This window comes from Protomyctophum bolini (genome assembly GCF_963924005.1).
Source record: "Protomyctophum bolini genome assembly, chromosome: 16".
Classification (NCBI taxonomy): domain Eukaryota; kingdom Metazoa; phylum Chordata; class Actinopteri; order Myctophiformes; family Myctophidae; genus Protomyctophum; species Protomyctophum bolini.
The window spans coordinates 25356118-25370679 of NC_137877.1; the positions used below are offsets into that span (position 1 = coordinate 25356118).

At 42.3% G+C, this 14562-nt stretch overlaps 1 protein-coding gene across 2 annotated transcripts; it reads left to right on the forward strand.

The window, feature by feature from the left end:
- Positions 1-9823, forward strand: asb1 (ankyrin repeat and SOCS box containing 1). 2 transcript variants are annotated; one of them, XM_080785856.1, is made up of 6 exons: positions 1-200; positions 978-1116; positions 1945-2247; positions 3310-3692; positions 5264-5398; positions 9756-9823. In XM_080785856.1, exons 1-5 carry the CDS (start codon positions 104-106, stop codon positions 5392-5394), a joined length of 1053 nt encoding a protein of 350 aa, XP_080641982.1. In that variant the 5' UTR covers positions 1-103; the 3' UTR covers positions 5395-5398; positions 9756-9823. The 2 variants fall into 2 exon arrangements, with proteins under 2 accessions (XP_080641982.1, XP_080641981.1); XM_080785855.1 differs by lacking the exon at positions 9756-9823 and having other exon boundaries at positions 5264-5509.
- Positions 9824-14562: the final 4739 nt, after the last annotated feature.

A 14562-nucleotide genomic window follows, 5' to 3' on the forward strand; every position in this document is an offset into this window, starting at 1 on the left:
GCTGATCACGACTCTCTGGCTTCGGGAACCTGTTTCAACAACAACACAAGCACCGAACTTCCAGTTTCAATTCAAAGGTTTGACAGAGCTAAAACAGACGCTGATGGCCGACGGGTCGGACAATGATGTTGACGAGCCACCCAGTAGCAGTTTACCACCGCTCATCACTGTGTCTGATCTGCCGAGTGCTACGGCTGCAGGTAATAAGTAATGAATGAACGAATCCAAGTGCAAACCAACCGTGTATAAATTATAGTCTGTGACATGTGTGAAGTCAGCTCTGGTACGAGATAGTGTAAAGGGTATTCAGCATGAAGTCAAGTCCGTTTTATTTATGATATATTAAGGCACATTAAAAACAACCCAGGTTCACCAAAGTGCAACAAGAAAGAAAAAAGAAAACAAGTTGCTGCAGTAACAGAAATGAAAGCCTGGTAGTGGGTACCGATGCTTCACCAGCAGAGGCATCAGGTGGGTGTAGCTCTGGTCCATATAGCCCTAATGCTTCTATGATTCTCATTTCTCATAGACCAGAGCTAGGCTGGGTGGGGCTTTTAGGTAGGTGTTTCTGTTTTCAGATTTTCTTCCCTGGGCTTTGTGTGTGCATTCATTGGCTGAAATCATTCCATGTGAAACGGGCTAAAGCTTGTAAACATTTAGCCCTGAAACATGACTGTCATGATTATCATGACGCTCGTGAAGTACAACCATGGCTAGTAAACATTTAATCTTAGGATATTAAAAGGGGGAAAACACAAGTGTGTTTAAGGACTAGCTAGGCCATAAGAATTCAATGTTATTCAGGTGAAAACCTGGAGGAGTGTCTAGTCTTTAACTATGCTGCCATTGCCAATTGTATGATCTCATAATGCAGTGTTTATCCTTCTGTAGGCCATTCACAACGGCCTCTGATTAAATAACATAATGTTTGGATATTATTACAGCCAATGTCTCCTAACTGCTCCTGTTCACACCAGGCCGTAACCTGAAGGAATGGCTCTTGGAACAATTCAGCAACAAACCTGCAGAGCAAGAAGACATGCGCCTCCACAACGCGGCCTATGTGGGAGACCTGGACACCCTGAAGAGCCTTCTACAAGAAGACTGCTTCAGACAGTGAGGAAGGCAAACTTGTCGTATGAGCATGTCTCTTTATGCCTCTAATGCAGTGGCTCTCAAAGTAGGGTCCATCTAGGGACCCTCGGGGTTCCTTGGGGTTTTTCCAAAAATGTTTCTGAACCAATCGGTGTCGCATTCCTTTCGGCTATGGGACGCTCTGCTACATGGCAACACAATGTTTACAAGTCACAGACCGTCAGCAAAGCTTGTGGCTTATTTCTAACCTATAATGTTTTCAGATACATATTTTAGCATGGTGATTAAGTTTAAAACGAGTAATACACTGTCTGGATGTCATCTTGAATGAGAATTAAAAACAGAGTAGTTCTGTAATCAAAACCAGCTGTGTTTGGAGGATGGGAATAAAACAGTTGAATTAAATCAAAATATATTTTTATTCATGCTGGACATCACGTAGCATGTTTTCGTTTCCCATTGTTTTGGTATAGATTGTTACGTATGCTCATATGATGACGGATCAAAGTGTGAACATTTTATTTTTCATTTCCCTACGTCTTGAAACTTTTTAGAACCACTGATCTAATGCTACCAAATGAGATTATAATTCGAACAAAATATCTAGGTAATAAGTCATTAATGACACTTTAACGATAACTTTAATTAAGTTTGATGTGTGTTTACCAGAATGCTGCACAAATACAATAAGTGACATGGCTAAATGATGGGTAAGAATTAAGAAATGAGAGCTAGCAAAGCTAGGGACTGTACTGTAGAATATTAAGCAATAATTTGTCTTTGTTCATTCAGCCGAGAACTTGCCGTTTTATTTCCTACTAAACTACGGCCCCATCCCTTTGTCGTCAGGCGTATCAATGAGAAGTCTGTGTGGTGCTGCGGCTGCCTGCCCTGCACTCCGCTGCGGATTGCCGCCACGGCCGGCCACGCCACCTGCATGGCGTTCCTAATTGCCCAGGGTGCCCAGGTGGACCTCGTGGACGTCAAGGGCCAGACGGCCCTCTACGTAGCGGTCGTCAACGGCCACCTGGACTGCGTCCGAATCCTCCTGGAGGCCGGGGCGGACCCCAACGGCAGCCGGCACCACCGCAGCACCCCGCTCTACCACGCGGTGCGCGTGGGGAGACTGGACATCTTGCAGGAACTCATCAGGTGAGGATCAGCCGGCGGACAGAAACCCGTCCACCAGTGACATCATCGATGGGGAATACAAGCTAATAAAAACGGCAATGGTCCTTTAATATTACTCTAAAAGACCCCCAGTTGTGGTTATAACATGCAAATATGTGCATTTTTGGTTTCTTCCTGAAAGCTGAAAGGCTTTGAGTCAAAAGACCCCATTGAAAAATACACCACTTTAGAAACACACTAAAATCAGCCCCTCCCCTTACTATCATTCAGCAACAGCTGTGGGCGAGCCTTCAGTTCAGGTGGGTGGTGTTGAGGTGAAAACCAGGTATACTTAAAGGTGTAGGGAAACGGAAATGGTGGACATTTTATTTTGAAGTTTCATCTTGAAACGCTGGCTCTGAAGTTTCTGAACCAATCATCCCTCCAGGCTATGGGGTCTCAAAGTCTGTGACTTCCTGCACGTGAATTTCGTTTGTAAACAAAGTGACAGGGAGACTGGGTAAAGCCAGTGGATTATTTCTAATCTATACACAACCTATATACATATTTTAGCGTGATGATTAAGTTTAAAACAAGTAATACACTGTCTGGATGCCATCTTGAATGAGATTAAACTACGGAGTAGTTCTTTAATCAACACCAGCCGTGGAGGAGGAGGACAACGTATGGGAATCAAACTGGTGAGCCCATAATGACCACGGATATGGTCTAAGGGCCGATTCATACTCCTATTTTACCGCTGTTTCGGCGCTGTAGTGCCGAAATGATTTCGGCTCGTCAGAAATTTTCAGCAGCACCGAAGAGCCGACTTTAGGACGGTATACGCCCCCCCGAACCTCAAATGACGTCAAATTGTAGGCTATACAGCGCCGAACCGTCTTTTATTCGGCTCTAAAATAGGAGTATGAATTGGCCCTAAAAGTGTGAAAAACATATTTTTTATTTCACTATGCCTTTAATGAACTGTTGGGTGTAGCCACATAAAAACACCATTTTAATATAGTTATGCGTGATGATCATGTTTTTTTGGGGGGGGGGGGGGATTACGGCACTCCGTCTTTAACACAAGGTGACACCCTCCAGGTTCCACGCAGACGTCGATGTGGACTATCAGCTGGGTCCCCGGCCGCTCTTCAGCGCCCGCACCCTCAACACCCTGGTGGTGTGCCCTCTCTACATCAGTGCCACCTATCATCACCTCCACTGCTTCAGCCTGCTGCTCCGGGCCGGTGCCCAGCCCGACTACAACTACACGGGCCCCGTCTGCCGTGAGGCCCTGGTGCGAGGCCTGGCCTCCTGTCTGCTCGACGCGGTCCTCCGCCGCGGCTGCGAGACGTCCTTCGTCCAGCTCCTGCTGGACCACGGGGCCAACCCGGCCTTGGTACTCTGGGCAGAGACGGGGCTGGCAGAGGCTAACCGGGGGAAGGTGGACCCAGAGGCGCTCGGGGTCTTCATGGAGGCTAGGAGTGAGTTATCTGTAATCTGATTATTGGGTGGGCTTGAGATGCTGGTGTAGTAGTCTTGCTGGTGGGGACAGATACTTTCTTAAAGAGCCACTTCACCCCTTTTGCAACCGGATCCTATTTTAATGATGGTTAGTACACAAGAAACACTTTACATAGTGCCTGTGATGTCACAGGCACTGGTCTCACTTCCTTCCTGGACTACATCAAGGAAGTTTAGAGAAGGATGAGATGAGATGAGATTGTCCCACAAGGGGACTTTGTCTTGGGCAAAAGTGCATTAGTACATACATCAACGCTTCCTAAAACAGACAGACAATACACAAGACAATACACAGTAGCAGCAAAGTACAAGTCACAAGAGTATCACAAGAGAAGTGCAAGTTTCAATAAGAGAAGGTATAATATATATAAAAAAAGTGCTAGAGTATTCACAGTTTATAGTACACAATCACAGTAAAGTGCAATAAGTAACTGATGAAGGTCAAGAAGTCCCTTCCCCACTAAGAACTTTGAACTATGTGGTGGTTGTTTAGTAGAACAATTGAAGTGGGAAGAAAAGAAAGTTTGAAGCGGTTGCTCTTGCAACGACACGCTCTGTAGCGTCTACCAGAGGGTAACAGCTCATACTCTGAAGATAATATATGTGAAGGATCAGACAACACTCTATTTAACAGACTGAGCACCGTTTTCTCAAAGATTGTCTGAAGAGATGGAGAATCATGAAGTGTCATGGTCACGTGACTGGAGCCAAATCTCGCACCGAAAGTTACATGAATACAAAGCAGTAAATGGAGAAAGCTGGCCCAACTCATAACAAACATCATTTATAAACCATTGAGACCTGTGTCATATAATCGGTTCAGGCATCTAAAAGAAGACATCACAGTTTGTTTTCGAATCACTTGCTTTTCCATGTGCACAGTACATCATTTTATTTGAGGATTTAAACTGCAGCAGGTATCGTTTCTGTTTCGGGGGTATCACGAGATTTGGCTGCCAGACAGGAAACGGTGGACAGTCTCACGATACTTATAATTTTATAGAGGTATCTAAAGAGCAAAAGTGCTGGCTGATGCATATAAATAATATGCATAATCCTGGTCTCTAAAACTGACAATTGACACTGGGTGAAAAAAAAATGGGTTACAAAAATTGTGGGCTAAAAAATTATAATAAAATACAAAATATTAAGCCCTATTCATAAAAATAAAAAAAACTGATTTACAAGAACACAACAAATTAGCTTAAGCTATTTGCTGTTTTTAGTAGACATAGACATGTATAGACATAAATAATGCCATCTTATTGAGCATTAGTGAGGATCAATTATATTCTGGAGATACGGTTGAAATGGTCCTTTGGGAAAATTGGGACACAGGCTACATAATTGCTGATAACGCTGTCGTCCAAAAACGTCTAATGTCTGACAACATATTGATCTGGCTCTAACTTATGGCAGTTGGACAAGACGGTAGCTTCATGTTCACATTTCTATAAACCATGTTCTTTTGTGCCATGTTTTGAGAAAAGAGTTTAATTTATTTTTTGAATCAATCCCTATGTCTTCCCAGGATGTCCTCAGAGACTGACCCACCTGTGTCGGATCAGGATACGCAGAGCAATGGGCAAGAAGCGTCTGAACCACATGACATCACTACCGCTCCCTGACCCCATCAAGAAGTTCCTGCTCCATGAGAACTGACAGGGTGTGTACTGTGTCCCTCTGCTCATCACAACATATTTCTGCCTGGTCTGACTCAAACCATAAACCTTTCTTTTTGAAGATTTATTTTGGGGCATTTTATGCTTTTATTCAGATAGGAAGGACAGTAAACAGTGGGAGATGCATTTAAAGTTCAAACCAGGGTCAGACTCTTACACCACCATAACCATTACTCTGCCCCCCCGCCCACCATAAACCTCCTTTGTGTCAACCTAACCATTCCTCGATATTTCGATAGTTACTATATCGTTACACCCCAAGGTTTTTGCTGATTTTTATTTAATTCATTAGCACATTTTAGCTGCATGCCGCAGTGAGAAGCACTGACTAAAATATATTTACAGTAGAGTCCGAACTATGCTGGGTTATTGAGTACGATCATTTATGAAAACACCTTAGCCTGTAATAACTTGACCAAAATAGGAACGGCAGGATGAAAGTGGAACAATGGTCGCTATATCAGTCAGCCAATATATCAATCTGGGCCTGGCTCTAATTTATAGTTCTATAATCTGAAGCAGAGAAGCTGTGGCTCAGTGATACACTTTAACTAGATACTATAACATGTTCTTGCTCTACTGTTGCTCAACTCACACTGACTGCAACACTACGTTTTATGTAGTCTGTAATCGTTATTATATGCTTCCACTACGAAGAAATAAAAGGGTCAAAGTACCCAGGCATTTGTGCTCATTAACTTAGCTTATAGTATGTTTTGATGGTTGGGCGCCCCTGAAATACATTAAATTTTATTTTGAACACTGATTATGTCAAACAGACTGTCCGACAGAGATTGAAGACCCATCATGGTTCAGTATTGAAATGTCATTGATTGAACAATCCCTTTTGTAGCAAAACTGCCACAAAGACGAATCAGTCCGATGAATTGTGACAGTTAAGTGTGGTCATGGTTAGTTAAGGACTAAATACCAACTGAAACTTAATTACAGGGAGACAATCTCTTCTGGAAAATTAAGTAATTTACTTATAATCATGAATGATATCTAAGAGAAATGAAATTCCTATTACCTAGATGATATCCTATTTATTTCTCAGATGGTTGGCTTCGGTGTGAGACTGTTTTACCAAATCTGTTTTTGGTTGCTGCTGTTTCGCTATTTGTGAAAAATATGAATGGAATTTCCTTGTATATACTTAACTGTATAGTACTGTAAATGTCCATATACATTGCTTTGTATGTCTGATCATAAACGTGATCATGTAGCTGAGCATAAATGTGCAAATACTTCTATATCTTGGGCATGTTCTATGTCCGTCTGCATAGTGTACATTTACGGATGTTCATTGTAGTAGACTCAGATTGTACTGTTACCTCCACAAAATAGTATAGACCCGTGGTTCTCAAAGCTGTGCCAAAGGTGCATTGTGAGGTTGTAGATGTGCTGTTCATGAATTCCAATTTCAAAATGTCACCCATACAAAATGTGGTTAAAATGTTTAAATAATAGTACCCTTTATTTTTTTAAGATGTATTTTTGGACTTTTATACAGTAGACTGAAAGGGGAGAGAAATGGGGAGTGACACGCAGCAAAGGTCGTTGGGATCAGAATTCGAACCTGCGACAAGGCTGTCAGGTTTGCATTGCAGCCTAGGGTGCCCGGACACGCCATGCTGGTGGCCCAGGTCATAATTCAAGCTTATTCTATAATTATATTAACATTAATGTGTGGTTGTCATGAAAACCCCACGGCACACCTGGACTTCACTTCATTTGAGAACCACTGACTCTCTTAGCCTGAAGCATTGTAACGGACCCCGGGGTGGTGAAACTTTTATCGTGAAGGGCTTCCTGCCATGTTGGGTCTCAGACCTTTATTTCATTTGTTTCCTGTCTAAGCTTTAGAAGCACATCAATGGGCACTGATTAGGCTGATCAAGTTCACCTGTGGTGCTGCTGCTGACGCCCATCATGGTGCTGCAGATGGCAACAGTTAAAACAGCCTCAGTGGTAGTAGAGAAGCGTGAACGACATCACTATGGGACCAGTACACAAATTATGCTTACGATAGGAAGTTTGGTCAAGTTTGGAAAGGAAGGCCGAAGGAAAGGACTGACGGTAAAAAGCCAAACTTTATGGAACAAATGGACGCCAAGCAGTGAAGCACATGCCACTTTAGCACCCAGCTGGAAAGGGGACAAGTTCTACTGTAGCGGACCCAGCTGGCCATGAAAGGTTGAAGACTGAACTGATGATTTTGAAGTTTCTTTATTCGTATATCAACGTAGAACTGACAAAAACAAAGGTATCATAAATCAGACAAATTCCGGTAGATAACATCCATCCATTATCCAACATCTTATCACCATAACAAACAAGTTCCAATAAACCATAATTACATATCCCATACAGTATACATAGCTTAAAACTACCATATCAAAATGCAATATGAAAACCACTACACCTCAAACAATGAATCACAAGAATAAGACCAAATAACAAAAAAAATATTCACCTTGTCCCCTTTTCAGCTGGGTGCTAAAGTGGCATGTGCTTCACTGCTTGGTGTCCATTTGTTCTATAAATGAAAGACCAATATTATTATGAAGAAAAGATGTTAAGACCGCTAAACCAATAATAGTTTACCTTCAGAAAAAGCGTTGTTTATAGCTTCTGAATGTAGGTCTTTTAACATGTAATGTCTATGGAGTGACATCAAGTCAACACCACTAGGTCTGGAATGGCTGTGAGACAGGCCTATTACCAGCCAAGGTGCCTGGACCACTGAGCCATGGCCCAGGCTGTAGTTATCAGAACCGGAATAAGAAATACCCCAAATTCCCTGTGATCAAATGCGTCATAATTTTAGGGCCTTCACAATAATAGCCTTGATGCGGCGTATGAATCCAACAAGTTTCATCAAGTAATTGGAACAGTTTGTTTGGTAAATCCATGTTTTATTCCAACTCGTAGCGACTGGCGGGACTAAAAACAATCAGTGGTGACCAAAACAAAGCGACGCAGGAAAAAGCCGGAACCCCCAAACTGGAATAATGGAGGTTTATTTTTCAGTTTTATTTAATCATGTTGTCTAAACCACACCTAGACCGGATCATATGGCAATTTAGTAACACAGACCAGGCTTTCCTCCGATGTGGAAAGCCTGGTGACGCGAGCTTACTGGTCTCTAGGGTCTCTAGGGTAACTGATTCACACAAACAAGTACAAGCTCATATAGCGTGGCACCGAGTGCCGCGCTATATGAGCTTGTACATCTGTCAACTTTTGTATTTAGTATATTTTCTGAAACTGAACAGAAAAGTACTTGGGATTAAAGGTCCTTGCATGCTGGGGTGTTTTATACAAATAATTAGCTTGGATTAGTTTTTTCTTGTATACAGTATACGCAAGGTATGATCTCATGGATTGACTATTTTAAGCGTAGAGATTTTATAAGGTTTATGTGGTTAAAGTGTTTGAAATACTAAATAGTTGCAGGTTGAAAGTATGAATGGGTACATATACAATGGCCACCAATGTACGGAAAGTGTTGAGATGTCCTCTCCCAAAGTACGATTATTGTTCATGCTTCCTGTGTCTGTTAGCCATCTCCTTGAGTAAACATGAAAGAATTATTCGTTCTCATTTCCTTACAACCTCTTCCAAGATCTGTTTTAGTCCAAACTTTCCTTGCCTCTGTCATGGACACAGTCTGTGCTTTGGTTAAATCTAGAAAAACAAAATCACTTCAGCGTAAATATCAGGGCACAATGCACAGCTGGTGCAGGACTTTGATCTGGACAAGCGTCGGTACACTGTATGCAGCTAATCAATTCTGGAAGGTAATTCTACTCACTCATATTTTTGGTTTTGTTTGCATACCTCATTGAGTATAATTCTTTAATTAAGACTTGCTGATTATATAAACCAGGGATCTCCGGATTGAGAAGCTGCCTGTACAGTGCATCCGACCCTGTGTGGATAAAGTGGATAATATCCCATGTCTCCCTCTGGCCTGGTGCCTGGTGCAGGCCTTTGCCTTACAAAACAAAAAAAACATGTACATCCAAAAAAGTAGTTTTTCAGGGATCAAGGAGCGACTCTTTCACCCGCGTATTGTTTTAAACGTAAGCAAAGATTTACAAGGTTTCACGGATCCATAAAACTCACTCAACACATAAATGACTCCATAAAAACGATGGAGTCATGATGTGTTTTACTCCAAACCAATCAAAACTCACACATCCCTGTACTTTTTTAAATAATAATGTTATCATGTCAGTGTTGGACAAAGGGACAGCTACGGTATGCTGAAACGGAGGCATCCATTTATTTAATACAGCTGAGTGAAAATTTACTATTTATGTTCTTTTTCTGCAGTCATGATGAACAGCAGGGATGCCAAGAGGGGAGCAGGGCTCCTGCTCCAGCTTCACCACGGCCCTCCAGAGGCTTGCATCATGGATGATGACACAGCCAGCTAGCTCGCTGATGGAGAACACAGCAGCTCCTGTGATCTGCTGGGGGCCTGGGTATGAAATGGTTTCTCATGGTTGTTTGGATTTGGAAAACGTCGCTCACTTTTCCCTCTGTCCCTCCCTCTCTCTGTTTCTCATTCTTTCTGCGGTTCTCCCCCTCTCTGTGTGCTATTTCGAGGTTGTTGGAGATGCCTGGTGAGGTGTCTGATGCTCTCTGTTCAGAGTTTGGGGACTACCAACATGCCGTTAGTCCGACCTACGTGGCCGGTTAAGACTGAGGCTAGGGTTAGCAACCTACGTGGCTTGTTAAGACTGAGGTTAGGTCTAACAAAATAATACTTTGATCTCCGGTTGGCTGTCATTTTTGGGCTGAGTAGGTAGGGAATTTATTTTATTATATTTTGGATGGGTAGCCAGGATTTTTTTTTAATAATAAAAAAAAAAAATCCCCCTACGGCAATAACTTTTAATAACTTCAATATTTGCCTGAGTATAGCTAGCTAGTGCTACAGGTTAAAAGACAAAAAACATAGCTAACGTTAGATAGTTAGCTCACAGACACTACACAGTAACGTCAACTGAACTTACAGTCAGCAGATGGGATCCACCCGTCGTGCTCTCCGGGACGGAGAAGCCGACTTTTCTCTCTTGTAGTAAGTCAAGTATGTCGTTAAACAACTCCTTTTTGTCCAAAACATTTGCGCACGTGATATTTTAGATGAAAGAAAACTTTATTTTGACTTTGCGCGATAGTCACCAAAGAGAATTTTAGTGATCAAAGACCTTTTTGGTCTTTCTGATTCTGACTTTTTTTTTTTTTTTACCAAATGCCAATTAAATCATCTGGATATCAGCATATTTAATAGAGTCGGTCGACAACCGGAGACCAAAGTATTATATTTTGTTATAGGCCTTAGGATTAGCAACCTACGTGGCTGGTTAAGACTGAGGTTAGGGTTAGGTCGGAGCAATGACGTGTTACCCGGAGATTGCCCCTGTAGAAATTAATGGAGTTGGACAGGAGGTGTTTGTTATCATTGTGGAACTGCTGAATGGGCCGGGGTGTAGTGACGGTTGAGGAAACCGCGTCTTTGGTGAAGTGAAGGCCCAAACACCCCATGGAAAAATCCAGGGGCCTGGGAACCACTGGACTTTGCCAGAGCAGGAACCAGCAGGGATCAGCAGCACTCCAGAAAATGTGGTTCTGGTGTCCAAATGGTTCTGGCAAAGACAAGAAGGGGAACTTGTCTTTCTCAAAGAGCCATGGGAAGTGGAGGACTTTTACAAACATGCTGCATATTGCATACAGTGCCAAAATGTGTGTGATGCGTGCATGTGGGTGGATGCAACTTTGGCGGAATTTCAGAAAGAAATCGAGGATGACAAAAAAATGTATAAAAATGGCAGATCTACAATCTCACAATGTGCCTCAATGTTATGTGAGCATGCATTGTAGATCAACAATTTTTGAGTGGTACCAACCATAGACATAAAGGTAGACGCCTCTTCCGGCTCTGGGGCGTGTTTTCTCGAGAGGACAACATTTTCCAGAGATTCCTTGCGAAGCATAGTGGATGCATGAGCGTAATGTAAGTCCCGGAAAAGACGCGCTGCGATTGGCCAGTAGGCATCTATATATTTTTTTATATCTACAGTATGACTCCAACTACCAACTATGCCCATGTATGTCCAAATTAGTACAGCAATAGCCGTGGTTGACCACCAAGTGTCACTGTTGAGCAGCCTAACACACACACACACACACACACACACACACACAGCACCACTCAGTTCAGACAGGTCTGATTTTTATTTTTATTTTTTTAATAAAGGGAAAAAAATATGTTCACCTATAATGACGTGCCCAAAATAAGGATGCCAAGTTGAAAGTGGATCATGAATATCTGGTTGCAGACAAGAAAACTGGTGATGTCATGTCGCCAAACTGATATCAGACAAATCTGCCCCCCCCCCAAAAGAAAAGTATACATATATTGTGGCGTGTGTAATGGAAAGTGTCAGGCTACATAAGAGCTGAATTGGAGGTTATATGAATGCACTGTATGCAGTGTAACAATTGCTGATGACAACTGTAAATGATGATAATGCTCCTGATGCAACTGAACCTGTGTGTACAGTAGGCCTAATACAGTATGTGTATATGGGTGTTTTCAAAAAATGCTGTCACTGTGAGGTCTCTAGATGGCACTGTCTTCCTTTCATGCATGGCAATAATGTCTCTATTGCTCTCTCTGTGTGTGTCTCTGACTCTCTCTCTCTCTCTCTCTCTCTCTCTCTCTCTCTCTCTCTCTCTCAGCTGGAGATCTGAGCATCTGCCCTCAATAGCCTCATCCCTTCAGATCTCATTAAGGCAAGTCTTTCATTAACGGAACACACACGCACAAACACAGACACGCAGTCGAAATGAGCTCCTCTGCGCCAGCATAAAGCGAAGCGGCGATTGGACAGTTGGTAAACCACTATCTTCCTGTGGGTAGTTTCCACTGTGAGGGGTTTCTCTTTCAAGTCCAGTTTATAACACACACACACACACACACACACACACACACACACACACACACACACACACACACACACACACACACACACACACACACACACACACACACACACACACACACAGACACAATATATATAGTAAGGCTGCAGCTTAGTATTGGAAGTTGCACTGATCAAAAGCACAGCACTGTCCATTTAATTTTCTTGCAAAAGACTATATTTGCTGTGGAAAGTGTTCATAAAATGGTTGATGGCCCTAAATTAAAACTTTAAAAAAAAATACTTAATGAAAATGTTACTTCGGAATGTCATCTTCTAATCTAGATCATCTATACTTTACTTTACTTTATCATTACTACTATTACTACTATTACTGTAGATTCTATAGTAATAGTAGTAATACTATTAGGAACCCCATGAGTATATTAAATTACCTTTCTTTTAATGACAATCTAGCATTTTGGAAATTGGCTGAAAATAATTATTTTTTATTTATGTTTTTTCGCCTCTGTGGTAGAAACGGGGAAAGAAATTGCAGAACATTTTGTTGTTTTCCTCAGATAATTAAGAGTCTGGAAAATATTGAATGTCGTGTGCTGTTGTTTATTTGTGCCACAAACTGCAATCAAAAACCCAGCAGACTCTGCTAATATCACTGCGGTGTTCCGCTTCTATTTGCGGCCAACATGCAAAGGATGTTACAGTAATTCTTTTGCAGCTCTTCATGAAGTGACCACAACATTCAGCTAACTAGGAAACGTTAGATATTACGTTATTTCCGTGGATTTGGCATACGTGGTATGACGGGTGCGTGCGTGCATGCATGTTTAATGTTTAAGTGATACCTGCATAACGTGTGTGTGTGTGTGTGTGTGTGTGTGTGTGTGTGTGTGTGTGTGTGTGTGTGTGTGTGTGTGCATGTGCGTGCGCGCGTATGTATATTTTGTGAGTGCGTGTTGACGAGGAATTCCCATCATCAAAGCTCATTTGAAGCTCATTTGAATACATTTAATTCGTCTAGACAAACCCTTTGAAGCTTCTCGGAACCACGCTGTGATAACACATGGCCATGTGATAAGGGACCATTTGCTGCTCACCTGTCCCCCACCCCCCCTACCTTCCTTAGCATGTTCCTTTCATCTTGATAGAGCTTTATTCACCTCTCCATCCTGTTCCTAAACACCCACTCTCTTTCTGCTCCACCTTGTGGGTGGGGTCTATCTCTGATATATACTGTACCTCTGTGTTGTATCATTATGCCTGCCTTGTAGACCCGCCTGTGTGGCTGCAGCATCCGTGTACGTTGTGTGCGCACGTTAAATAAAGATCTTCAAGCCAGACCTTGCTTGCCTCCTGAATCCTCACGCGTTTAGAGTGTGTAAAACTGCCACATCAGTGTGCATTGTGCGTGCATCTCTGTATGCATTGCAGATGTATCTGGGAAGGAACTACTGAAAGGAGGAAAGATATAATTCTGGTTTGTTTAGAGCACAACTCACCTGCAAGTTGTTAGGCAGTTCCACCACAATCACTTTGTGTCTGCCTCTTTATCAGGCTGCCTCTATTCTTGCACTTGCACTGGCACATATTACAATTTTGTAATTACCACACGCTTTTATTTGAATGATCTCATTCCTCGGGCGTTCCGGAACTTTTCGTTTCCTCCAGTGTGTTTACCACACACAAACACGCATGCACTCACACATGCATTTGCACACACACACACACACACACACAATGGAGCACTGACGTTGTTCCAGTACAATTTGGACTGAATGCTACTCTACCTTTATCAAGCTTGCATACGTTTAATCGTCAGCAAAACTCTTTACACATAAGACAGCTCAAAGTGACTCACATCCACTGACACAGCTGACGTGAAATTGGAGTTTAAATCGTCCAAAAACTATTAAAAGAGCAGCCGTTTTCCGTTTGTAGTTGTGTCTGGACGATTTAAACGGACAAGCTTGGGTGTGGACGAGTGATTATCCAAATATTGATCATTTCTTTCATTTTTGTGTCACACTGTAACGCAGCACATGTGGATTCCAACTGTACGTGCGGAAGTATTTTTCCTCCCATTAAGGCTGTCTGGCCCCATAAACAACTCAATCACTGTTCCAACGTCCTTGAGCTTTATTGACTTCATTAAGACGTATATAGTCGGAAATATTGACTGAAAACTATTT

Bases quoted from the DNA above. Each gene is read 5' to 3' on its own strand.
- asb1 (XM_080785856.1), top strand. From the start codon at position 104: ATGGCCGACGGGTCGGACAATGATGTTGACGAGCCACCCAGTAGCAGT. The intron at 201-977 runs GTAATAAGTAAT...TGTTCACACCAG, and splicing joins GCCGAGTGCTACGGCTGCAG to GCCGTAACCTGAAGGAATGG. The intron at 2,248-3,309 runs GTGAGGATCAGC...GACACCCTCCAG, and splicing joins ATCTTGCAGGAACTCATCAG to GTTCCACGCAGACGTCGATG.